The following is a 27054-nucleotide window of genomic DNA, read 5'->3' on the forward strand; positions in this document are numbered from 1 at the left end:
CACCCTCTCTCTCTCTGTCCATCGCTGGATTTATCCCCTCATCCCTGATCTCTCTTCATCCGCTCCAATCCTCATCTGTTCCTCACAGGAGAGAGAGTGTGTGAGAGAGAGAGATAGAGAGAGAGAGAGAGCAAGAGGGTGGAATATCCATTCTGTGTGGGACAGGAAAACTGAATAAAAAACTGAAAGTCTAGTAACAGAAGAGAGGTAAACATATGACAACCAAACGGAGGGACCCTGAAAAGTGAGAATAGGTTAAGAAACCCACTGGAGAACTTCATATTTGGTGAGTGGGCAGCCATATAATTTTATTTTACACCTCAATTGTTGTTTTTGTTTGTTTGTAGTTTTTGATTGGATATGTGAATAGATGTGTAAGTGAAAACCTCTGGTCACAGTAGTGCTGTAGGGAGCTCTTGGTTGAAACAGATTTGTACATTTTTGTCATTTAGCAAACACTCTTATCCAGAGCGACTTACAGGAGCAATTTGGGTTAAGTGCCTTGCTCAAGGGCACATCAACATATTTTTTACCTATTTGGCTCGGGGATTAAAACCTGTGACCTTTCGGTTACTGGACCAATGCTCTTAACCTTTTACTGCAGTGGGCTAAATCAGGGTCACCCAGAGTGATTCTTGGTAGTCTTAAACAACTCTACTTTGAATCAAAAGTACACATCTCACACACATGGTTTAAAAAAATAAGACATCTGCACCATGTCAGATATAGAGTTGAAATGTATTACATTTAGAGTTTGCATCCCAATATTACACTTTATATACATCACAGAAGACTGAAACGTAGCAGCACTGTTTGACACAGAAACACAGGATTGTCATCAGGTTTTTTAACATAATCTTTATTAATGATGAAATGATGAAAAATATTAATAACATTCCACCCACGCTTTTGGTAATTGACTGTAGGAAAGGGCTACCCACTAGGCTACCAGCTGCCTGCTGCCGCCAGATTAGTTTGGGGAGTGTAGAGGTACTTTTAGTTCTGAATTGAGTGTGTCCTGATTTTCTCATATAATCAAAGTGAGTGGGTCTGTGGGATAAGTATCAATTTCATTTGATACCACTATGACGAGGGTGCCGTTTAATGGCGACAAAGAACAAACAGTTAATCAATACTGTAAAATCGATGAATTTTCTCTCTACAACATGGTAGGGAATTTAATTTAAGAAGTATGGAAGCATGGTCAATTCCTTTGAGATTACATGGAAAAAGAACATTAACTTGGATTGGATATATTTATTGAATGTTTTACATTTGATCATAACAAGGATTTGCATATGATGTATATATTATAATGCATGTAATATTACTATTGCACTACTAATGCGTTACTCTGCTTACAGATAATCTTAAAGGAAAACATTCATTGTATCTTCTAAGTGGATTTTCCCATTGACAGACCGTTTACACATGCAGCTCAAATTCTCATATTTTTTCCACTAATTGGTCTTGACCAATCACATCAGACCTTTCACCTCAAATCTTTTTCAGAGCTGATGTGATTGGGCAAAAGACCAATCAGTGGGAAAACAAAATCCGAATTGGGCTAACGCAGTCCATTTGAATGATCAGATCATTTGTTTAAGTGTTTTTTTAAAGAGCATTTTACAGTGTTTCCTCTGATACATCCATTTTGGAATACATTTGATTCTCTGCCAGTGGTATCACTAGTGTTGTGGGTGTCTAGCTGGCATAGGTGCTGAAACTTGGTACTTTGTGTTAGACCCTTTCATAGCACGGAAATACAGTTCAAGGCGTTTTCGTTCAAATCAAAACTAAAGTGTCTTGCTACAAATTGGAAACAGTTCTTCAGTCCCATTCTCAGAAAGGCCTGTTTTAGTGCTAAATTCTCACTAAGGGATGGCCACCGGTTACCGTTAACGTTTTTCAATCTGCCTAATAGTATGTGACACAATACTAATGGCGTGTCAATAGTGAAAAGGTGAAACATTTACAGCGAGAAAACAAGATCAGACTTACACATTCCTACAATCACTAGCTCAAGTCCATTGCCCATTTAATACAGAAATCACCTATCTCACCCTATCCTGGATTTTAACAACCCCCTTCTCTCCCTTCTCCCTCCCTCTTATCCACCACCACCAGTTTGCCCCTCCCTCTCTCATCTCTCCATCACGCCCCTCTCTCTCTCTCCACCTCTTATCCAGATGCAAAGAGCAGTCAGTAATCGGATGAGAGCAGATTTGATTCAAAAGGCTTCCTTTAAAATCTCAGCCACTAGGATTTAAACTCACTCTCTCCTGCGTCGCCTCTATTAATTTGGTAATGAGATTTGACAGAGACACTTTAGACAAATAGAGAGAGAGAGATTGCAGCAAAGAAACACGACCAAAGCCAGGGATATAGGCTATTCTTCTCCTGGTAGTTTTCAAGGTAAGATAGAGTACGATCCGAATAATTCAATCTGTCACAAATATTGTGAAAATATGTTATTAGATGTGCGGATGTTACATGATATGTTATGTTATGTGATTATCATGTTTAGAGTGTTTTAAAGTAAGGGTTATCTTCTGATTTCATAGAAAATAGTCTGATACCATTGCCAGTTTAAAAGTTCCTTATTTGATAATGTGACAGAGATACTTGAGAGAGTTGATTCCTACTGTTTGTCTTTACTGTATAGTAGGCCTAAACTTAGAATATTTTGGTCTGTGAAAAAACTATTCAGTCCTCATTGATTCAGTCGACATTACTAATTGCATCGTTAGAGCGCTGTGATGTAATATCACTGGAATCACAAAAACATAAGTGCTTTCCGGGCTGACGTAAGATTGGAAAGCTTTCCAAGTCTATGGCACTAAAGTATATTGAGATAGAAAAGGGCAGAGTAAATACTGTGTTCGCTTAGCTAGTATAAGCACGAGGAGAGATATCAAACAAGAAAAGTGTTAGCATTAAGATGACACACCATACAGGTTTCAGTTTACAATCAGGGTGGGAAAGTGTGTCCATGTATATGCAGTATGTGTCATATTAATTAGTTCATGTAGTTGCACGCTTGTATGTGTGTGTGTGTGTGTGTGTGTGCATATGCATATCTGTGCAAGTGAGCTTGTTTGACTATGGGTGTGGGTTTGTGAGTGTATGGGTATTAGTGTGTGTGTGTGTGTGTGTGTGTGTGTTTGTGAGGGTTTGCAAAGTAGGTGAGGGAGGTTTGAATTGCAAAACAGTAGCTAAACAACAAAGAAAAGAAAGGGTAGACCTTGATCTAAAAAGCTGGTAACATGCATAAATATATCATGAGTTGCTGTATACAGGTAAAAGACATTGACATTACAGTGAGAAGAATGGATAATTAACTGATAAAATACAATTTCCCATTTTTTTCCCACTCTCTTCCCCAGGATTACGTCTGCTCACCTGATTTCACTTCCTGTCTCCATCGGTGACAACGCCTACCAACCGTTGCCATGGGCGAAATGGAGGAGCTGCGAAAGGAGGCGGACAACCTCAAAGATCAGATCACTGTCAGTTATCAATCAATAATTAAGATCACATTATTGGTCAATTGCACACAACATCCAACCAAATTTTGACTTCCGCTTTTAAGTCAACCCCTCCCAAAGACACACATACAGTACACACACATACCGTACATATACAGGTTTTGGAGAGTTGCGGGCGCTGCCACACTGGGCACCCGAGGAGCTGTTGTTGTGGGGGGCTAAGTGCCTTGCTCAAGAGCACCCCGGCAGGCAATAGCATTTAGGATTTGATACCAGCAACCCTCTATTTGCCAGCTCACTTCCCGCCCATTATTTTCCCGTCAGACCCAGGATTCGAACTGGCAGCCCTCCGGATGCTGAGTCTCCTTTCTAACCGCTAGGCAATAATCAATTACTAGTGTGAATATAACACCTGTCTGTGTTCCTTGGATCTCATATGCTAGTACTTTATTAAACTATTTGCATTTTACCATGATCATCAACCATAAACTGAACAAGAATCATCATCCTATAGACCACCAAAGGCCACGTATAGACCACCAAAACCTAAATTAGAACTGGGCAAAAGAGATTTTACCTCAGGGCAGTGAAGTCCTGGAACTTCTTGACAAAAAGTTTTAAAAACTTGCTAAATAGTTGTTTGAAGAGATTCATTCATAAAATGTATTGAATGACTAGAGTGGGTCTATGAAGTTCTAGTAATATGTTATGTTGTATTTAAATTCATATGTGGAAATGAGGTATGCGGGTAGGGTATGCGGGTAACATCCTAACTGTTCTGATTGGACCGTAAGGTGTAAGGTGTCGTAAGGTGTCTCTGGACCGTAAGGTGTATAGGAGTTCATAACACCACAGTCATAGTCATAACTATGACAACCGTTATGACCATACATCCCCACCCCTGTCTGCTCTGTTCGTCCAAAGGCAGGAGGAGAAGGTGTAAACAGCAGTTTCGTAAAATGCAATAAGTTTTCTTCTGAGACCAGGTTGCAGCAGCAGCAGCACACTTGAAAATGACAATAGTTATGACAGTGGTTTTAGCCATATTTAAGTGGACCATAGTTATTATAACCATAACTTGACCATACACAACCATCCCTCTACAGGAGGCCCGAAAGGTAGTGCAGGACACCACCCTGCAGGAGGCGGTTGCTGGGACGACGCTGGTGGGGCGTGTCCAGCTGAAGACCAGGAAGACGCTGAGGGGTCACCTGGCCAAGATCTATGCCATGCACTGGGGCACTGACACCAAGTAAACACACATACACCATACACACGAGCACACACACACATACAAACAAGCACACATATGTACACACAGGTATGCATACACACACAAACTGGACCACTAGCTCAAAGTAGACAATGACCCTTTACAGACTTCTAGCCTGCACTCTTTTCCTGAGGATTGCTTGTCGAGTTGTTCAAGTATTCATTTAAGTATTCATTCAATCGTTCAATAATTTATGTTAGCTCTATCATTAGTCATTATAGCAATATATATATATTCATCTGTTCATCCGTTCATTCAAACAGATTGCTGTGACAAATACTGCCATAGTTTAGAACAGGCGTCACGTGGTGCTCTGCGTTTATTGGTTAATTGGATTGGTGTGGCAATCCCATCCCTTATTTTAATTGGATGAATTAGTGGAACCAGGAAACACTTAACTGACTGTATGGCAACACTTTAAACCAACATTACCCCTGAATCAATTAATTATTGCTGACACTGAATGTGCACTAACCAACCTTTTACCCTTCATTTTGTCCTCTCTCCTTCTTACCTCTCCCTATATTCTCATTTCATCTTATCTCTTCTCTTTCTCAGTTGTAGCAAGTTAGTAAGCTTATTAGCCTTTCCTGGGTTTACAATACTTGGGGTGTCCTACATTTAGTGGGTCTAAAAGATAGCTTTTACTAACTGAACCAGTGCTGGGCTAAGAGGTTCTGTTACAATGCCTCTCTCCGTCTTAACACAATACAATCCAATACAACTTTATTGTCCCTCAAAGGGGAACTAATTTGGCAACTGTGAACACTGAACAGACAACATATTCACACATACTCCTCCATAGTGGCTAGACATAACTACATAGTACACTTTATCATCATTATCATCACCAGCATCATCATCCCCATCATCATTTGTGCTGGAAACACCTGGCAATAGGAAAAAGTGCAGTAGCATTAGTCAATTACCATGTCATGGCTTTTTAGATCAGTCATAGTAAAGACATGTTGCCATTGGGACAAAATAGTCTCTGTATCTATTATCGATCTGTCTGTCTATTTATCTTGAGCTGCTGCAGGTCCTTGGATCTTTTACTGTACGCTTGTCTCTCTCTTTGTCTGTTTCTATCGCTCTACTCCTGTCTTGTTCTCTCTACCAGGTTGTGTGTCAGTGCCTCTCAAGATGGAAAGCTGATAGTGTGGGACACCTTGACCACCAACAAGGTATGGCGGACTGCGTCTGGGTTTACAGTCTGGGTCTGGGGAGTTTTGGTCATGGGACAGTGTTTTTGCTTGAATACGGCATGTAATGATGATATACTGTAATATCAACAATATACTGTAATATCAAGTGCTCACATGAGCGTTCACACACATACACACTGGTCCACGTGAGGAATCACTGTCCTTCTCCGCTCAGGTGAACGCCATCCCTCTGAAGTCCTCGTGGGTGATGACGTGTGCCTACGCGCCCTCAGGGAACATGGTGGCGTGTGGCGGTCTTGACAACATGTGCTCCATCTACAACCTCAAGGGCAAGGACGGCAACGTCAAGGTCATGCGTGAGCTGGCCGCACACACAGGTACCACACTCGACACTTACCCCGCTATTTGCACTCAGTAAGACAGCATTACTGGCAACACGTTTAACGATGAGTCATTTCGATCAAACTCAACCTAAGAACATACGAGGTAGTATCTATATAGTCTATCCAATACAGCAATCTCTCATGCTTGTGTTGTGTCTATCTGATGGTGTTCCCTCTTATTGCCCAGGTTACCTGTCCTGCTGTCGTTTCCTTAGCGACAGTGAGATCATCACCAGCTCTGGCGACTGCACCTGGTAAGATCATAGAGATGGGAGTCTATGAGTCTTGTGTGCAATAAGGGGTTACAATGACTGACCAGAGATCAGTCCAATCTGTTAATGCTACCGTATCATTCTAATTCTATGGCTTATACTGTACCCTTCATTTGATCGGCATAGTCTTATCTATTACTTTTCTGCAATGGTGTCCTAAACATTGTCCTAAACATTGGGGCGGCAGGTAGCCTAGTGGTTAGAGTGTTGGGCCAGTAACCAAAAAGGTTGCTAGATCGAATCCCCGAGTTGACAAGGTAAAAATCTGTCGTTCTGCCCCTAACAAGGCAGTTAACCCACTCTTCCTAGGCCGTCATTGTAAATAAGAATTTGTTCTTAACGGACTTGCCTGGTTACGTAAATTATATATATATTTTTTTTAATTCTCCCTTCTTTCGCAACCTTCTCTTCTTTGGCCATGTCCCTGCTATCTTCTTTGCCCACCTCTATATCCATCCTCTCCTCCTATTCCATCCAAACTTTATAGTATTCTATGGGACATTGAGACAGGGACAGAGAAGACCATCTTCGCGGGCCACTTGGGTGACTGCATGTCCCTGGCCGTGTCCCCCGACTTCAAGATGTTCATCTCGGGGGCGTGTGACTTCACAGCCAAACTGTGGGACATCAGGGAAGCCACCTGCAGACAGACGTTCAGCGGCCACGAGAGTGACATCAACGCCATCGGGGTGAGAAACCCCAGAATTTATTAGTTTATTGATAGTTTAGTATTCTGATAGTCAGATGCATTGCACCCAGCAGTTCATGTGGAGAAAGACTTCCAAGTTTTTACAAATTTAAGGAATTTAATTTTAACTTAAAAAATGAATTTGATGCAACTGTTTGCTCAAACAGTTGATTTGTTTAATGAGGTGAACAAAAGCCTACGCCCGCTCTGTAGCGCTCCAGACCACCAGAGACCACTGCTCTGACCACGTCCTCCACTCTGTCCAGTTCTTCCCCAATGGTAATGCGGTTATAACGGGCTCAGACGATGCCACCTGTAAGCTGTACGACCTGAGGGCAGACCAGGAGCTCATCACCTACCAGGACTCGGGCATCATGTGTGGGGTGACCTCCCTCGCCCCGTCCCTCTCCGGCCGACTTCTACTGGCTGGATACGATGACTTCAACGTCAACATCTGGGACATGCTTAAAGCCGAGAGAGTGGGTGAGTACGGAGGGAGAGAGAAAGGGAGAGAGTGTGGGTAAGTAGAGGGGATGGTGAGAGGAGAAAGAATGCGAGTGGGACGAAGGGAGAGAATGTGGATGCAATGTAGGCAAACAATATTTGCATCCATTCTATACTGATGTAATTCTCTTCATGGCTCAGGAGTGCTGGCTGGTCATGACAACAGGGTGAGCTGCATCGGAGTATCCTCGGACGGAATGGCATGCTGCACAGGATCCTGGGACAGCTTCCTGAAGATATGGAACTGAGCCAGTCCTCTAGAGAACCGAGAACGAAGGACTAAGAGAAAGAGAGGGGATAGAGGAAGGGTATCATGAAAAACTGGTAGATTGAAGAGGGGGAATGGGGGGGGGGGGGACTAGGAAGCCATGGGTTAAAGAGGTTATTTTTATTGTGCCAAGTCTTATTCGATTTGAGAGAAGGATTATGATGAGAAAGAAGTAGGAAGAGACGAGACTAACTCAAGTTGAGTTGGGCGGGTGAGGGGACTTTAGTAGAAAAACATGATCGTTGTATCAATGAATGAATGATTTGTCAAGGTTCAAAACTGAATTCTAGCGTTAAAGGGTATGCAGGAAAATATTCATATGTCATAAGAGCAGTTGCCAAATGGAAACGGTAGAGACTTGGATAAAATAACAAAATAAATGACCACTGATAGACTATAGGTTTACAATAACTAGGTTGTTACATGCTTTTATATTTTCTTGGCGAGTTAAAATGTTTGTCAGAGGATGAATATGTAAGCATTAAATTTGTTTCAAGCGGATGTTTGGGTGTTGGTTAGAATTCCCTTGTTAGTTCCGTTTTTTTCTATTTTTATGGTCACATTTGAATAAATTGTTTAGCTTGCAGATTTCTACATTAGTGTGTGTCTGAAAATTTACGTATGTACGTGTTTAATAGGATATGTTAACCATGAGTTGGGGTCCAATCTTTTGGCCTACTTCCCAATGGCTAGTCACAAAAAAGGCACAAGTGCTCTCAGTAAAACTGTTGGCTGGACAGATGGGATGATATAATAGATCTTATGGTTCACTGACAACAAAAAAAGGCAGCTGTACAAAACCACAATATTTCACATTTGTCAGAGGACTGGAGGAGTTTAAACCTTGCCTGGTTGTGTAGATCTAAGTGACAGTAACGGCTACACACGTGGTTGGTTTTACCACTGTTGTGCAAGCGAAACATAACAGCAACTCTGTACAGCACGATATCTCAATGTGAAGTGGTTTCTTTTCAATGGCATCACACACGTAACAAGTTGGACAGCCTTTCTATATCATCAGAACAGACTGTTCATATAGTAAATAATTCACTTAATCTGTAAAGCCCTTTTCTTAAGGTGCTAAGTAAAGCCATACCTTACGACTAATAAACATGTACCCCCCCCTTATAGGTGTATTCCAGTTAACACAAAAAGAGATTTAAAGCAAATTTATTTACATAAAAGGACAGGATAGCAAAAACACTGATATGGACACTTGAAATAAGAGACAAATCATATCGATGGCACTTCCAAAAACAATGTACACAAATTATAACTTGTTAGCGGTTTGAAAAAGTCAGTTAAAAAAGAGGCTGTACACTTTAAAAAAGGCTTGTTATTCGACAGATATAGAAAAAGGGCAAGATTCTATACACTGGCCAGTTAGTGTTTGTGCATGTTCTTCTGCAACATCCATCTATCGGTTCTCCTTGTCCATGGACACAGTCAGGACTCTCCGGTCTATCTGACCCAGCCTCTGTCTGTCTGGGGTGGACACCTTCAGCTTCATCTGATGGGCAGGGAGGGAAGAGAGACAGAACCTTTCAGGTTTAAAAACTGTTGATTGTTCATTTTTCCTCTGACCCACCAAATAAAGTAATCCTGTTCCTTAGGCTTTAGTGTGCAGACATGAAAGAATGAGATGGCAAGAGTGAGATAGATGCAAGTACATGTGCAGATAGTTCCCTGAGGGAAAAGTGTGTGTATATTAGGGCTGGCACAATTACCGTATAACAGACCGTTATGATGACGAGTCATGAAAATAAAATACGTTTCTCTTCAAAAAAACATTTATTTGTATTATCTTGAAATGAATGGCTGACTGAAGATGGGACTGCCAGGCAGTTGAGTCAGTTTCCGAAGTAACATGGGCTCTTTACAACGTGATGAAACTTTGTTGCTCCTTGCTGAAACAAGCAAGGTCTTGTAGCACAGAGAATGGGCTTGCAACCTCTGCTCTGACCCTGGCAATTTGACTGTTAAACCGATTGGTACATACACAATGGCTGCCTGGTATTGTGATGCAATAATTTCCATGGTAATGTAGAATGATCATTCAAATTATGTTAACAGACGTCACCATTTAGTTGAATGTATTTTTTTGTTATGTCAGTTGATTCAACAAGTCACAGCACATATTGATGGGTACACTTGCAATGAGGTTCCCAGTAGCAAAGTCAAAATTGTTTTTAAAAATGAAAACAAGATTTTGCATTTTGGTCTTAGTTTAGGCTTAAGGCCGGGCACCACTGGCAAACATTGTGATTTTGCTTCCATCTGTCAAAGTTTCTGTTTGTGATATTTTGCAACTTCCATAAAATGTACAAAAATAAATGTATACAAATAAAGTATCATTTTATCCCAACTCCGTCAACTACACGGAACTATAAATGTCGTTCTTGATAGCATGTTTCATGCAGAACTTCAACCACTATTTTTTTTTTTTACTTTCCATGTTGAATCATATAATTCAAAAGCTTGTTTGTTTTCCAGAGCATATCGTTAGCCATGTATGGAATAGCTATATCCTTTGTAGACGTAGTGCTTCGTGCTGAAAGATTAGTAATTTCCTGACATGCGATTGGTTACTGGTATTTAAAATGGCCCTTTCCGGCTACCTGATTAGTTAAAATGTCTCAATACATTTTCAAACAAAATCTCCCGCGAATAATCAATTTAAAGCGAGACAAAATGAGAATCTCGAAGAATAGACCTACAGTATGTGAATAAAAATAGGCGTACTCAGTCGCGAGAAAAGTGGTGAATGAAAGAAAATAATTGCCTGAGCCGCCGATCGAGGCAGTACCCCGCAGCAGCGCGTTGAGACGCAAATTATTTGAGATGAAGATAACTGTAGCAGCGATCAGACAGCAGCGGCTTTTATTTCACGTCTCAAATAAACCAACTTGTACATTACTTGATTTGCCCTAAGTGTCTAAACACTGGACTGAAAATCCCCATAGACTTCACCAACCAGTGATTGTCATTATAAAATGTGACCTTGATGCATTTAGGAGTGTTTACACTTCCTCCAGGGGAGATGTGGCATTTGATATAAAATGTGGGGCTGGTTCTTCTAGCTGTGTAAAAATAATATTTATTTCCTTGGTCCAGCAAATGTATTCCAAGTTAACAGAGTGATAGGAATACACAACTATACAATGAGACGGTCACATAGGCCTAGGGCGTCATAGAGCTGTAGCCTAATGTGATTAGTGAGAAATTAGCTTTACATAAAGTAAATACATGCTGATATTTACATAGGGTCACATGCTCATATTTTGTCCTGCAGTTGTGTCTAATGTCAACAGACAAGTACACCCCCCCCCCCACACACACACTTTAGTTGCAGAGAGGGCTACAGTCAATGGAGAGTGCTGCAAAGATAATTAGAAGAGCATACGCAGATAGACACAGACATAGTAGAGTTGCTGAAGGAGGATGCCATCATAGACATTAATGTATTCTTCAATGGCACAAGAGAGGATTCACTTTCAACTGCAGGATAGGTGTGTGCATTGGTGCTGGTGCCAGCGAGCCATAGAAAATGGTGAAGAGCCACCCGGTCACAAAAACCTTGAGGCCATACAGTTTTTTTTTTTTAAATAGAGGTTGCACAGAAAATGGTACCTGTATATCATAGGATGTCAAATGATAACGTCCTCAAAAGAATGTAGCACGGAGGAACCCAGAACGCAAATAAATTAAAAAAATGTCTGAACTCAAATATGGTCGCGATGCCTCAAACCGGTCTTCGTGGGCAAAAGCCGCATTGACGACACAGCCAGTAGCCACGTTCAATGAGGGAGCCACTGCTATAACAAACGTGATGAACAAAATGTGGCTCGTCAGCACTTTGGTGACACTGGAGCAATCAGAGAGGAGTTGTGAGAGCTGATGCTGCTTCAACGTGTGCCAAGAGTAGACACAGGTCCCATGACAATCAAGAAAGTAAAGCATCACCAGCAACAACTCAGAGGGCCTTACATATGGGGCAGGCAGAGCTGATAAATGTTCTGCACATTTCAACAGCCATACAAAATCCTTGTATGTGACAAATTGAGCAAAGTGATATGAGAATTTGCCCAGAACTGCATATTTACCCAACAGACCAGTATTCAAAGCATATGCTCTATTGCTTGAAACAAAGGTATTAAACGTGCTAATGTATTTGTATAAGGTATATTTGATGTTTACTGGTCAGTTTAGAAGTGATCTATGAATAAGAGTTTAATTAATGTGACATAAATGGTCATATTTATGGAAAGTACATTTTAACTGCATTAGCCCAACTTTATCGGCCATTTTCTTAAAATGACACTTTCCCGGTGCGCCAATTAATTTCTCTGTCTTCAAAGACTTACATTCTCATTACTCCACACACAGGTTCTTAGGTCTTCTACAGAGGCTTTTTTAAAAGATCTTGTCATTTTGATTTTAAGCGTCATTTTATGTGTAAATATATACAATAATATATTGTATTTATGTTTACTTTCAGCCGGTAAAGTTTGTCAGAAGTAAAGAAAGAAAACAATCCCTATTAAACTGTGGTGCCTAGCCTTAAGGTAAGCAGTGTGGTTAAAGGTTTGGTTTAAAATAAGAGACCATTTTGAAAACCGCTTGCCCAGATAGTGACGATCTCACAACGGCCGCATCCAACCATTATGTCATCATTGACTTGAATGGGGACTCCCACAATGCTCCTATTCAAATGATTATAACGGTGACCAATAACCAGCATCTGAAATTCCATGACTGTCACAGCCCTAGTGTACACCAGCTATATACCTGTGTAGTTTGCTCCCGGGGGGAGTTGGTCTCCTTGAGCATCTGCAGAGGGGAGCGGCCTTCAGCCATGAGTGCCTTGTCTGCCACACGGGAGAGGAGAGTTAAAAATAAAAAATACATTTAAAAAAGGGAAACTTTGCTAAAAAATGATAGACAAAGACACCCACGTACCTCTCTGCTTCTGTTTGACTGACTGCCCCTTGTTCTCGTTGGCTGTATTCTTGTTTCCAACCTGGACGGAGAGTGGTGAAGTGGACGAGCCCCCCTTGCCTCCTCTCCCTCTGGCCCTCACCCCTGTGGCCCCGAAGCCCTTCCCAAGCCACTGGGGCTTGAACACCACTTGACTGGGGCTCTTGGTGTCGAAGGTGGGGCAGCGGATCCCAGTGGCTTGGGGCTGCTGCTGGCTCACGCTGGGGCTTGGGCCAGTGGTTGTGGTGGATGGTACAACAGGCGACACTGTTACAGGCATCATTGGCTTCACCACTGGTGTTGGGACCTCCACTTTAAGCATCTCTGTAGTAACCGTGACCTCAGTTAACTCTGTAACGGTGGGGATGGATGGTTCAGCCATGGGAGTCAGAGGTTGTGCGGGGTCAGAGGTGACTGAGGGAAGGGCATACGCGTGGTCAGGTTCCTCCTTGTGGAGTTCAGCAGCAGCGTTTTCAGGGAGAGGAGACGCAGGACTGTCGTAGTGCACCTCGGCGAAGGTTGGTGATGGGGCGACACCATCGTGGCAGGTGATCAAGCTCATACTCAGGCGCTTGTGTAGTGAAGATTCCTTGGCCTCTTCGGCTTCCTCCAGAGTGAAATCGGCTTCGACTTCTATCTGGGCATCCGCCACGAGAACGAAGGGGCTCTGGATGAGAAGCGTATGACTAGTCACGCTCTGGGGAGAGGGCTGGATCATGTCACCTGAGACCTGTGATGGCTGAGGGGAGAGAAGGGGCTCACTGGAACCTAACTCTCCCGCTACCACTGCCTCTTCCTCCACGTTGAGGTTGGGAAACTTGTTAAAGGGCACAGGGGCAACTCTTTCTACAGAGTCACTGTGGAGGAGCATGCTGAGGCTGCGGGCGAAGGAGCTAACTGTCACTGGAGGAACAAAAAAAACAAAGTAAGTTTAAAATAACAACTTTGACAAAAAGCTTTTTGAAATGCACCGAAAGGGCAATGCTGCATCTACAGTTTTGGGCAGGGGTAGCCTCTGCAGAGTCCCCAACAATGTTCCGGTTTTCAAGGGAAATGGAAAGACTACCACGTTGGACATTAACAAGGCGACACGCCATCTTAACGCCGCCACATTTACTGGATTGGTTGAACAGTGCAGAGGAGCACATCCCTCAAAAATGTTATCCTTCTCATCAAGACCAGTAGGTTGGGTTGGGGGGGGGGGGGGGGGGGTCTAGTTTCAGGCATTTCTTCTATGCCTGCTACGTTAGGGGTGGGAAAACTACATATCTGACCAGCAAGCTCATTCAATCAAGTTCTTTGTTGAATTTCCATGTCCCAATATGCCCTTCAGACCAAAAAGTTTACCCACCCCTGGACCTAAAGGCGTGCGCATGCGTCTAATCCGAAACAGTTTTGGCATATATTACGCCGCGGAAGTTTGTCTTCGGCAAGGGTTTTTTCAGCTGTTTGTACACACACAAATTCCTGAGGCGAGCTGAAGTTCGGTAGCCGAAGTCCACACCCCTTCGTCAGCGATACGTCAACAGTAAGGATTCTTCAATTAAATTAAGTGTTTGTCATTCAAGAGACAACTTGTTTTCATGCACATTTTGTACTTGAAAAATACTGCAAACATAATATGTAAAATTGTGCGACTAAGATCTCCTCTGCAAAACGTATTACAATTGAGTTCATAGATTAATTCTGACTATTGAGGAATTTATACTCGCTACGGTTTCTCAAAAGGGACAAACAGTACTATCGCAGGCTTGTTTTTCAAGCTAAGATTTTTTTCAAGGGAGTATGTGAGCCACAGACGTTCACGGCCTTCCACGGCTTGACTGGATAGCTTTGCCACTTGGTTAAGATAGTTACCTCTCATTGAGTCCTTCATTGGGGTGCGGGTGACACCGACTGAGGGTGACCGAGGGTCGCTGGCTAGAATGGAGCATTCACTCTCCACAACTGGGACACAGGAGACAGTTCCACCCACCTGAAAGATTAATACATTCTTGTTGTATGTATGTATGTGCAAAGCTGTCAAGGCAAAGGGTGGCTACTTTGAAGAATCTCAAATATATTTTTGGTTACTACATGATTCCATGTGTGTTATTTCACAGTTGTCTTCACTATTATTCTACAATGTAGAAAATAGTAAAAATTAAGAATAATCCTGGAATGAGTAGGTGTCCAAACGTTTGACTGGGACAGACATTACATACACATATAGTACCAGATTAATCACATTTTACCATCTGGCAGTCCGACTTACGAATCTGGGTTTGGCGGATGCCAGGAGAACGCTACCGGCCCCAATGCATAGTGCCAACTAGAGTTAGGTGAAGGACAAAATTGTCTGGGGCTGTTTTCATGGTTCGGGCTAGGCCCCTCAGTTCCAACGAAGAGAAATCTAGACACTACAGCATACAATGACATTCTAGACAATTCTGTGCTTCCAGCTTGGGAAAGGCCCATTCCTGTTAAACCCAGACCAGAAACAGCTTCGACGCCATGGAGCCAGAGATTCCGGCACAATCTTCCGATTAGAGATCGGATCCGGAGGTACCTCCGTCGCCCTCTGTTCTGTCTTCCACTCCAGTGGCTTCTACCTCGAGCTCAGATCAGAGCTACCACCCTCAGACAGTGAGGCTGCCTGAGGGGATTTAAGAAACCACTCGAGGCGAAAGAACAGCCGGACCTCCATAGCCATTGCACCAGCAGCTCTATTGTAAGAAACATCTTGGTTCCCGCAGCAAAAACCTTGTGCTATCCTGGAGCACCAGTACAGGACATTACAAGTCTGCTTCCTACCGATGCCGGGAGCTGACGCTTTCGTAATCCATGTGGGGTGAAACGACATCAGGAAGGCTAACTCGGAACTTCCAAAAATGGATTAAAAAAATATAATACATTTTAAAATAAACTTATTTTAGCACTGAAAGATCCACAAAAATATTTTTACAAACCAGGTGTGAAAGATTCACTCAGCAGGCTACTGGCATTACACACCTGGCTAAAAGATAACTGTAGCTCTGTTGGATTAACTTTTATAGATAATGTCGACACCTCGTGGAAACAGAAGATGCTTTACAGCAGTGTTTCCCCCAACTAGCTATAGTCCCGTACCCCTTCAAACATTCAACCTCCAGCTGCGTACAACCTCCCTATCATCAGGGTCAGCGCACTCAAAATGTTTTTTTTTTGTGTGCCATCATTGTAAGCCTGCCACACACACACACACTATACATTTATTAAACATAAGAGTGAGTTTGTCACTTCCCACAAGCCGGTGGGAAGTGACAAACTCACTTCTAGACCCTTGTTAATGGAATGCGTTTATTTTTATACATGTCTTACTACTCGAAAGTAGTCTTAATTCTCACTCAAACTTGTGGCTTATTTTTCAAATTGGAATGTTTCGTTTCTAAATATCTGCAGAAGAGTGCGCTGTTTGAGAGTGATCGCAATTACCAAATCAAGTCTATAAAACGGTTGGAATACTTTGACAGCATTCCATTGACACACATGGTAAAAGTCACTAACAAGATCTAATTAGAACTAGTTTATTTTATTAAACAATAACAAATTATTTGTTAGCTACAAAATGTGCATCTTATCCATGATAAAAATTAACTGATATGATAAAAATGTTTGAAGCAGAGCATCAAATACACATGATATCCATAATAAAAACAAAAAAGCTATGATAGGAAACAGTGGGTGAGAACAACTCTTCTGGGGACCTTCAAATTATTTCCTAGACAGATTTGCCCGATAGCTAGCAAATTTAGCCTTATGCAGCAGGGCATCAGGGTAGACTAGACTTCTGTGGCAAACAGTTCCTCTGGCAATCATTGAAACCTTCTTGGTAACGAGGGCACTCAGCATGTCTGTACTCAGGGAGGCTCTGTACTGGGTTTTGTTCCTAGAAACAAGACAATATTCATTCGCAGTCTGCATTGCTGTGGAATATGACCAATATCCCCAGCATCACAGCCAAAAAGAGGGAGTAGACCAGGCTGCCCCCCCTTTTCATTGTTCCGACTTCTCTCCAGGCCTGATCCGTGCGTATGTTGATCAGACTCTACTCAAAGGTTGTTGCCTGAGAGTCCAAACTCATCTTCCACTAGATCAACAGAGGCTCCCTCATGAATAATGCAGGACAAGTGTGCCATGAAAAAGTTGAGGGATGAGAACTTGGCAGTCTGCCTGTTGGCAATGTCAGCAACCACTGCATGCTGGAGGAGCACATCTCCAAATGGAAATGTCAGCAACATGTAGTCTACTGCAGAAGAAAATAAGTTTCTGACATCTGCGTAGGTCTTCAGATCCAGTTTGCCTTGGCCCCCAAGTTTAGTCTATAGTAGAGGAACGCTTGTTACCTGACAAGTATTGGCTTTTTAGACACGGTTCCTAATCAACACTAAAAGCAAAATCATTTTGAAAACAAAAGATCACATCGACCCAGACAGCAAACTGGCTACACAAAGCTTAAGTAGGCCACCGCAAAGGGAATCTGAACGCTGTTCGCTAGAAGAGTCCGGTGTTGCAGCCTATGTAAAGGTGCCTATTGTATTTCTTTGCAGCACCATAAATCATTTCAGATTTTCAAAATAAAAAAAACTCTAATCTAGTGCAAAAGCAATTTAGAAGCATTGCCTATATAGGCAATACTGGACACGCATTCATTCTTCATCGCGCAGTCTTCTAAACTCCCAACTCCATTTAAAAATGCCAAGATGTTTATATTTATTATACTTTTGTAATGCTTTTTGTTTCGTGGATCATAATTAGGGTCTCAGGTTGCGTGATCCTCGTAATGTGACGTAGAAAATATCACAAATGCGACCAGTTATTTTTCATATTTGCATTGAATTTCTTTCATTAGCAAATGCGAGAGAACTGCTGGCACTTTAGAGCCCGCTGAATGTCCATCTTATGTTATCTAACATTAGATTGAAACAATTAGTGTTACCCTTTCCACAACACACAGAGCCGAAGGGATTTGTCTATGTGCTTACGTACAGCTGACAGTCGGCAAACTCAGCATCACAACAAACAGGAGGGGAGACACGTGGTAGCTACGTCGAATAATGATGTATTAATCTCCATGTCTGTTGACACAAACTCCGTACATGTCTGTGCTGCAGCGCAATAAACGGGATGGTAGATTTGCGCAGTGAATTTTATTAAAATATATATATTAAAAATAAATACTAATTTCTGCGTACTTTTAACTCCGATCTCGTACCCGCGTACATGAACAGAGAATCGCGTAGTTGGTACGCAACATGCGTGCATGTTGGCAGGTCTGATTACCCCAGGGGTGTTGGCAGACAATGTAAGTAACTTAAAATGTATGTCCCTGGTAATTGCCCTGAATAGCTATTGATCCTACAGCTAGTGTATGCAATAATCATGTGCCTATGAACCAGAGTTATACTGTTAGCACTGAGGTGGAGTCCCATAGAAGGAAGTCCACTGTGTGCAGCTCCAATATAAATAACATGAGCAAGTCTACTTCTGATAAGCTTCCTAGTAAATTATTAAAAACAACCAAGCATCCCATAAGTGCTAAAGAAATAGTACAAATGAACATATTAAGCATAAGAAACAAGGTTCATTAGGTCAATAACTTGCCAACAGAGGAAGAGGACATCATTATTCTGACTATTTCTGAAAAACTCACTTGGCTAATACAGCGGTAGCAATACATGGTTATAACATCTACCCGAAAAGACAAATGCCATTGTGGGTGATGTTGCGGCCTATATTCAGAACCACATTCCTGTAAAGCTTATAGAGGATCTTAGGTTAAATACTGTTGAAGTAATATAGCCTCAGGTTCCTCTGCATCACCTAAAGCCCATTCTTGTGGGAAGCTGCTATAGCCCAACTGCTAGAAGTCAGCATCTGGAAAACATGTGCAAAATGCATGTGATAGAGGTATATTTTCTGGGTGATTTAAATAGACTGGCTTTCAAGCTGCCCACTCAAGAAAATGCACTAAACTAACCAGTGCCTGCAACCTGGTTCAGCACAGGAATGAAATTAACATGTGATCTATACATCTTTAATACTGCTGCAGAAATTTGCTTTAAAGCAGTATCGAAATCCATAGGATGTAGTGGTCACAACATAGAAGCCATATCTAGGAAAACCAAAGTTCCAAAGGCTGGGTCTAATATTGTGTAGATGTGATAATACAATAAGTTATGTAGTGATTCTTACATCGATGTCAATAACATTTGCTGGTATATGGTTTGTAACGAGGAACAACCAGACATGCACACATTTATGAAATTGCTTATTCCAGTTACTAATAAGCATGCACCCATTAAGAAAATGGTGACAATTTTAAACCCCTTTGGATTGATGAGGATTTCTTTTTAATTGGATGGTTGAGAGGTACGAGTCAAAATAAATGGAAAATAGGTCCCTGCTGTACAACCAATTGGTAAACGTACTACAAATTGAGAAATCATGTGACTAAACAAAAATAAAATAGACTATGAAACAAAAATAAATGATAGTAAAAAGAGTTGGAGCACCTTACATGAAATGTTGGGCAAAAAGGCACACTCATTGAATCAGATGGCTCATTCATCAAAACCCACTGATATTGCCAACTCCTTTAATTATTTTTTTTCATTGGCAAGATTAGCAAAATTAGGCATGCCAGCAACAAACACTGTCACTACACATCAAGTATATCTGACAAAATTATGAAAGACAAGCGCTGTACTAAAGTGAGTGTGAAAATTATTAGTGTCTATCAACAATGGCAAGCCACCGAGGTCTGACAACTTCAATGGAAAATTACCGAGGATAATTGCTGACGATATTGCCACCCCTTTTTTCCATATCTTCTTTTTAAATCCTACTATAAAGTGTTTGCCCTCAGGCCTGGAGGGAAGCAAAAGTAATACCACTACCCAAGAATAGTAACCACCTTTACTGGCTCAAATAGCTGACCAATCAGCTTGTTAACAACCCAGTCTGCTGATAGAAAATAAGTATGGCTTTACACCCCCTGATATATTGTAGATAGACAAGTAACTCTAACAGAACACAGTGTTCTTTCATTGAAGCCTCACTAACATAATCAGGAATTCCCCAGGGCAGCTGTCTAGGCCCCTTTTATTTTTTCCCCCTTCCACTCTTTACTAACGACACGCCACTGGCTTGGAGTAAAGCCAATGTGTCCATGTATGCAGATGACTCAACACTATACATTTCAGCTACTGAAATGACTAACACTTAACAGTTTCAGAATGGGTGGCAAGGAATAAGTTCTAAATATTTTCAAAACTAACAGTTTTGTATTTGGGACAAAATTCACTAAACAAACTAAATCTGGTAATGAATAACACAGAAATTAAGCAAGTTGAGGTGACTAAACTGCTTGGTGTAACCCTGGATTGTAAACTGTCATAGTCAAAACATATTGATACAACAGTAGCTAAGACGTGGAGAAACACCATAATAAAGCGCTGCTCTGCCTTCTTAACCCTATCAAGAAGACAGGTCCTACAGGCCCAGGTTGTCGCACCTGGACTACTGTTCAGTTGTGTGGTCAGGTGCCACAAAGAGGGACCTTGTAAAATTACAATTGGCTCAGAACAGGGCAGCATGGCTGGCAGTACATGGGGAGCTAACACTGATAAAATACATGTCAATCTTTCATTGATCAAAGTGGAAGAGAGATTGACTTTATCACCACTTGTTTTTGTAAGTGTTGACAAGCTGAATGCACCGAACGGTCTGTTTAACTTCTTGCCACTATAGGGGGTGCTGTTTCACATTAGCATAATTTCCTCTACAGATTAAACGGCTTCCTACTCAATTCTTGCTCGTACAATATGCATATTATTATTATTATTATTATTGGATAGAAAACACTCTCTAGTTTCTATAGCCGTTGGAATTTTGTCTCTGAGTGAAACAGAACTCAATCTACAGCACTTTTCATTATAGGGAGTCAGATTTCAAACATCTTGGCCACTGATCTGGAGTCAGTTTAAAGGTCCGTGTAAATGCTATGGAGAAACAGACACTTCTTACGTCTTCCCCTGGGTGTCAGTGCGTGATGACGCTTTGAATGGAGTCGATTGCGCAATCAGGGACTGTATAAAACAGCAAATACCGGAAGTAGCTTCCCTTTGCTGCCGGCGCCTTGCGCGCGAAGGACATCGGACTCGCCTCCTTCCAAGTTTTAGTTTAGCCAGTAATATTTCTCCGGTCATGTTTTTACTCGTTAGAGGTGTTAAAAACATCATAAGGTAGTTAATTTAAACCGTTTTATAGCAATTTATATCCGTTTAGTGCGATTTTGAGGCATTTATTTCTGAGACACTTTGAACCGCTGGGCACGTTTCCAGTTCATGCCGAACGTTAGTGGGCATTTCCACATGGCAAGAGGACAGCTTTCGACCAAAAGACGATTAGACCCAAGAAAGGATTCTTTGCCCAAGATTCTGATGGAAGAACAGCTCACAGTAAGAACAATTTATGATGATAAATCGTGTTTGTCGAAAAATGTTAAACGCTTATGGCGCCATTTTGTTTTGTATAGCTTCGCTTGGCGCAACCTGTATTGAAAAGTAAGGATAATTTAAAAAATGTAAATCAGCGATTGCATTAAGAACTAATTTGTCTTTCGATTCCTGTCAACCCTGTATTTTTTAGTCAAGTATATGATTAGCTTTTGATTAAACTAGATCACTCAAAGATGGCGACCGACATTTCCAGGCTTGTTTTGCTACTATTTTCATTGTATAACCACGGTTTTTTATGGCTAAATATGCACATTTTCGAACAAACTCTATATGTATGTTGTAATATGATGTTACAGGAGTGTCATCGGAAGAATTCTGAGAAGGTTAGTGAAAAAAGTAATATATTTTGGCGATGATACGATATCGCTCTCTTTGGCTTGAATTCATGCTGGGGTAACGTTTGCATATGTGGTATGCTAATATAACGATTTATTGTGTTTTCGCCGTAAAACACTTAGAAAATCTGAAATGTTGTCTGAATTCACAAGATCTGTGTCTTTCCATTGCTATGTGCTGTGTATTTTTAAGAAATGTTTTATGATGAGTAAATTGGTAATACAAGTTGCTCTCTGTAGTAATTCTAGTCGCTTTGGTGAGATTTGTGATGGTGGCTGCAATGGCAAACTATGATTTATACCTGAAATATGCACATTTTTCTAACAAAACCTATCCTATACCATAAATATGTTAGACTGTCATCTGATGAGGTTTTTTCTTGGTTAGTGGCTATCAATATCTTAGTTTAGCCGAATTGGTGATAGCTACTGGTGTTGAGAAAAAATGGTGGACAAAGAAAAATGGTGTCTTTTGCTAACGTGTTTAGCTAATAGATTTACATATTGTGTCTTCCCTGTAAAAGATTTTAAAAATCTGAAATGGTGGCTTTATTCACAAGATCTGTATCTTTCATTAGGTGTCTTGGACTTGTGATTTAATGATATTTAGATGCTACTATTTAATTGTGACGCTATGCTAGCGATGCTAATCAATGTGGGGGGGGGGGTGGGGGGTGATCCCGGATCCGGGGTTGAGGCTCGTTAGAGGTTAAACTACCTTCTACTTGGTCACAATCCCAGATCCGGGAGCACCCTCATCAGTAAAAAAGCTGACTAGCATAGCCTAGCATAGCGCCACAAGTAAATACTAGCATCTAAATATCATTAAATCACAAGTCCAAGACACCAGATGAAAGATACACATCTTGTGAATCCAGCCATCATTTCTGATTTTTAAAATGTTTTACAGGGAAGACAATATGTATTTCTATTAGCTAACCACGATAGCAAAAGACAACTTTTTTTTCTCCACCATTTTTTTCCTGCATAGGTAGCTATCACAAATTCGACCAAATAAAGATATAAATAGTCACTAACCAAGAAACAACTTCATCAGATGACAGTCTGATAACATATTTATTGTATAGCATATGTTTTGTTAGAAAAATGTGCATATTTCAGGTATAAATCATAGTTTTACATTGCAGCCACCATCACAACTCTCACCAAAGCAACTAGAATAACTACAGAGACCAACGTGAATTACCTAAATACTCATCATAAAACATTTGAAAAATACACAGCATACAGCAAATGAAAGACAAAGATCTTGTGAATCCAGCCAATATTTCAGATTTTTTAAGTGTTTTACAGCGAAAACACAATATAGCATTATATTAGCTTACTACAATAGCCAACCACACAACAGCATTGATTCAAGCCAACAATAGCGATAACGAATAAACCAGCAAAAGATATTCATTTTTTCACAAACTTCTTCAGATGACATCATATTACACAATACATATAGAGTTTGTTCGAAAATTTGCATATTTAGCGGCACAAATCGTGGTTATACAATGAGAATAGTAGCCAAGCTGCCAACAAAATGTCGGGAGAAATCTTGGGAGAGGCACCTAATCTAATCAGTAACTAATCATAAACTTGACTAAAAAATACAGGTTGGACAGCAAATGAAAGATACATTAGTTCTTAATGCAACCGCTGTGTTAGAATTTTAAAATTAACGTTACTACGACATACAGCGTGCTTTAAAGCGAGACCGCACCGAAATTAATGGCGGAATAGTAGTTTCACATTTTTCAACAGAACAACGAATTAACATCATAAATAGTTCTTACTTTTTGATGAGCTTCCATCAGAATCTTGGGCAAGTTGTCCTTTGTCCAGAAGAATCGTTGCTCGGTTGTAGATTGTCGCCTTCAACTTTGGAATTAGCAGTAAACATTAGCCATGTGGCGAAGACGTGCCCAACTCACTATAACGCAGCACAAAGAAATATCCGAAAATCGCAATATACTGATATAACTCGGTTTAAAATAACTACATTATGATGTCTTTAACACCTATATCGAAAAAAATCAGAGCCGGATATATCTAAGGCCTATAACGGGAGCTTTCCAGAACGCCATCCTGAGGTCTGTCTTGCGTCATGGCGAATGTTGAAAAGAGTGTACCCCACGTACCCAGACCCTTTATATGGCCTCAGATCTGCCTAGCAACTCCATTCAAATTCTCACTACTTGCTGACATCTAGGGGAAGGCGTATACAGTGCATGTCGACCAATAGAACACATGCAAATTAATAAACTGACCCTAGAACAGACTGCCTGATTTCAGATTTCTCACTTCCTGACTGGAAGTTTGCTCCAACTTGAGTTCTGTTTTACTCACAGATATAATTCAAACGGTTTTAGAAACTAGAGTGTTTTCTATCCAATAGTAATAATATGCATATTGTACGAGCAAGAATTGAGTACGAGGCAGTTTAATTTGGGAACGAAATTTTTACAAAGTGAAAACAGCACCCCCTATTGAGAAAAGGTTAAACTACTAGCACACAGCTCGGATACCCATGTATACCCCATAAAACATCTATTCACAATCCCCAAGTCCAGAACAGACTATGGGTAGGTGCACAGTACTACATAGCGCCAAGACTACATGGAACTCTATTCCACATTAGGTGACCAACGCAAGCAGTAGAATCAGATTTTTTATTTTATTTAAACAGATAAAAATATACTTTATGGAACAGCGGGTACTGTGAAGAGACGCACACAAAAGATAGACACACACATTGCAATATTGTTGTATAGTGGCATTATACTATTTGTATTGTGGATATGTAGCGGTGTAATAACATTATATGATGTACTGTTTTATGTGTAATGTAAGTGCGTTAATGTGCTTGAAATCTAGGAAAAGTAGATGCTGCCTTGGCAGCAGCTAATGGGGAACCCTAACAAATACAAATGCCCACATGCACAAAGCGAGGTCCATAGAGAAGTGGTTTGTTCGAAACCGGTGTGGAAGAACTTGACTGGCCTTCAGAGCCTTGAGCTCAACCCCATTGAAACCCTTTGGGATGAATTGGAATGACAACTGTGAGCCAGGCTTAAATTGCCTAAGATCAGTGCCAGACCTCACTAGCTCTTGTGGCTGAATGGAAGCAAGTACCGCAGCAATATTCCAACATCTAGTGAAAAGCCTTCCCAGAAGAGTGGCGGCTATTAAAGCAGCACCAACGCCATATTAATGCCCATGATTTTGTTATGAGATGTTGGATGAAAAAGTATCTTCACACTACATTACCAAAAGTATCTCTGCCCTATCGTCTCTAGTAATGTTGGCACAGATGGGGAAAAAAGTGTATTTGATGTACAATCAATTCAGGAAGTTAATCAGAAATCACTTTTATATAGAGCCCCACAGTGGTGGTGTCATAATACCCATAAAACCTAGGGGTAAAACAAATTGGTTCCAATCGCTTTTCCACCTATATTTTCCTCCCCAATAGGGGATTTTAGAAACCCTTTAAAATATGGGCTGTGTTTCATGTAAGCTTATCCTAGAGTGACATTTTGATAACCATGTAACTCTTGCATAAGGAAACTTATCAATATAGTCAGCTCTATTTACTCAGATTCTAAAATGCTAATTAGAATCAAAGTGGACATCATGCAAAACTACAAATCCCCACAAGGCATCTAGCTGACACCTTTGCTAACAGGTATTGTAAATTTAAAACTTGCACAAGACACTTCACATAATTGTCCCTTTAAAGAAATGTTGCCAATTTGTTCATTAGCTATTAGATTTAACTAAATTAGATAGTTAATCCATAAACGATTTCCTTTGCCTATATTCAGCAGTCTATTACAGGTAATCAAGGCATTTGTAGTTCTTTATGATAGTCAAATTAGCATTTTGGGGGGGGGTTAAATTAATTGATTTGTCACCTTGTCCTAGAGAGATTGCAAGGTTATCAAAACATCATGTAAGCCTACATGAAACACAGACCTTCATTTGAATGGTTCCTAAAATGAATGGTGGTAAAACGATTGGAACTATTTCCCTGCTTGACTGGGAGGTTTTATGGGTATTATGACACCACTATGGGGCTATATTCACCAAGTACATTTACCCAGAATTAGACTTGGTGAAATGGTGCTGCCAGTTATAGACAAAATATACAGCCAGAACAGACACAGAACAATTACACATGATAGGAGTATTCAAATTGAATTCAAATGTATGAGTTAAAAGTTAGTAAATAAACAATTTTCAAATGCTGGCCCTTGTCAGTTAACGTTACCTGAATGGGTGTGCGGTCAATGGCTACAGATGGAGACCGTGGGTCGACAAGCTGAGAGAGACGGTCGTGTTTGATGCGATGGCTGGGGTCATGTTTGGGCGTTGAGGCCACAGCAACCTTGCTCTCGCTGGATCCCATGACGATAGATGGCTAATGTCCTGAGACAGAAGTTAGACAAAAGTTTAGATTAAAGTTAAAGCGAGTCTGTTGTGTCCTTCATTGTCTTCTATCTAGCTAACTATCTTAGCTAAAAACGTGTTCTTATTTTTCAAGCCAGATATTTAAAAAAAAAATACAAAATTTAGGCTATTTACAATTACTGTGGATAGGTTGGTAAAAAGTTAAATTGGCTCGGCAAACTTGCTCAGTCTAACAAGTCACCTTAGCTAAACTAAAGCCTTCGAGTGGCTAAACTCAGTTAACAATGTTATATTAAAACTAGCTGCAAAATATGGTTCTTGCTCTTCGATTATTTCTATGTGATTCACATGAATCTGCTAGGTAATAAAGTAGCTTTCAGCAACCAATGACTTACCTTGCACGTTTAGCTAGAAGTGAGTGTCCTTCCACTTTTTCGCAGCAAAACATGAGGATTTAAATTGCGAAAATAATGTATTTAGCTATTTTCAAACCAGCCAATCAGTGAAGTTGGTGCCTCCGCCTTCCCAACAGAGATTGGCTGACTGCAACTACGACGTCTAAAATGGGCGTGGTTTGCTACTGAAAACAAATTTAAAACCTACACAAACTCTGGCCTTGCATTGCTGATTTGAACTTGAGCCTCTTGAATGGTGTGCAATGCATCATTATTTGAAAGCCGCATTCTTATCTCGTGAATGGAAATACGTCTGTGAAGGAGCATGTTTGGTTGTGCTATACCC

General features: G+C 40.9%; 2 protein-coding genes across 2 annotated transcripts; one reads left to right on the plus strand and one right to left on the minus strand.

The window, feature by feature from the left end:
- The first annotated feature begins 3452 nt into the window (after positions 1-3452).
- LOC120047545 (guanine nucleotide-binding protein G(I)/G(S)/G(T) subunit beta-3-like) lies at positions 3453-8022 on the plus strand. The gene is made up of 8 exons (XM_038993076.1): positions 3453-3509; positions 4595-4740; positions 5882-5945; positions 6142-6304; positions 6498-6564; positions 7070-7271; positions 7537-7753; positions 7916-8022. Exons 1-8 carry the CDS (start codon positions 3453-3455, stop codon positions 8020-8022), a joined length of 1023 nt encoding a protein of 340 aa, XP_038849004.1.
- A 1174-nt stretch (positions 8023-9196) lies between these two features.
- LOC120048307 (cell division cycle-associated protein 3-like) lies at positions 9197-26818 on the minus strand. Its single transcript, XM_038994171.1, has 6 exons — positions 26709-26818; positions 26174-26331; positions 14877-14994; positions 13002-13922; positions 12831-12910; positions 9197-9552 (listed from the first exon to the last, which is right to left on the minus strand). The coding sequence occupies exons 2-6, from the start codon at positions 26309-26311 to the stop codon at positions 9460-9462; spliced, it is 1350 nt and encodes a 449-aa protein (XP_038850099.1). The 5' UTR covers positions 26312-26331; positions 26709-26818; the 3' UTR covers positions 9197-9459.
- Between the last annotated feature and the right edge of the window lie 236 nt (positions 26819-27054).

The sequence above is a fragment of the Salvelinus namaycush genome, chromosome 5, assembly GCF_016432855.1.
Source record: "Salvelinus namaycush isolate Seneca chromosome 5, SaNama_1.0, whole genome shotgun sequence".
Lineage (NCBI taxonomy): Eukaryota > Metazoa > Chordata > Actinopteri > Salmoniformes > Salmonidae > Salvelinus > Salvelinus namaycush.

What these genes read in the sequence shown, in the direction of transcription:
- LOC120047545 (XM_038993076.1), top strand. Translation starts at nt 3,453, where the DNA reads ATGGGCGAAATGGAGGAGCTGCGAAAGGAGGCGGACAACCTCAAAGAT. An exon ending in ACACCTTGACCACCAACAAG is followed by an intron (nt 5,946 to 6,141) that starts GTATGGCGGACT and finishes TTCTCCGCTCAG; the next exon opens with GTGAACGCCATCCCTCTGAA. An exon ending in AGCTCTGGCGACTGCACCTG is followed by an intron (nt 6,565 to 7,069) that starts GTAAGATCATAG and finishes CAAACTTTATAG; the next exon opens with TATTCTATGGGACATTGAGA.
- LOC120048307 (XM_038994171.1), bottom strand. Translation starts at nt 26,311, where the DNA reads ATGGGATCCAGCGAGAGCAAGGTTGCTGTGGCCTCAACGCCCAAACAT. An exon ending in AGTCAAACAGAAGCAGAGAG is followed by an intron (nt 12,911 to 13,001) that starts GTACGTGGGTGT and finishes CCCGTGTGGCAG; the next exon opens with ACAAGGCACTCATGGCTGAA. An exon ending in CCCGGGAGCAAACTACACAG is followed by an intron (nt 9,553 to 12,830) that starts GTATATAGCTGG and finishes CCTGCCCATCAG; the next exon opens with ATGAAGCTGAAGGTGTCCAC.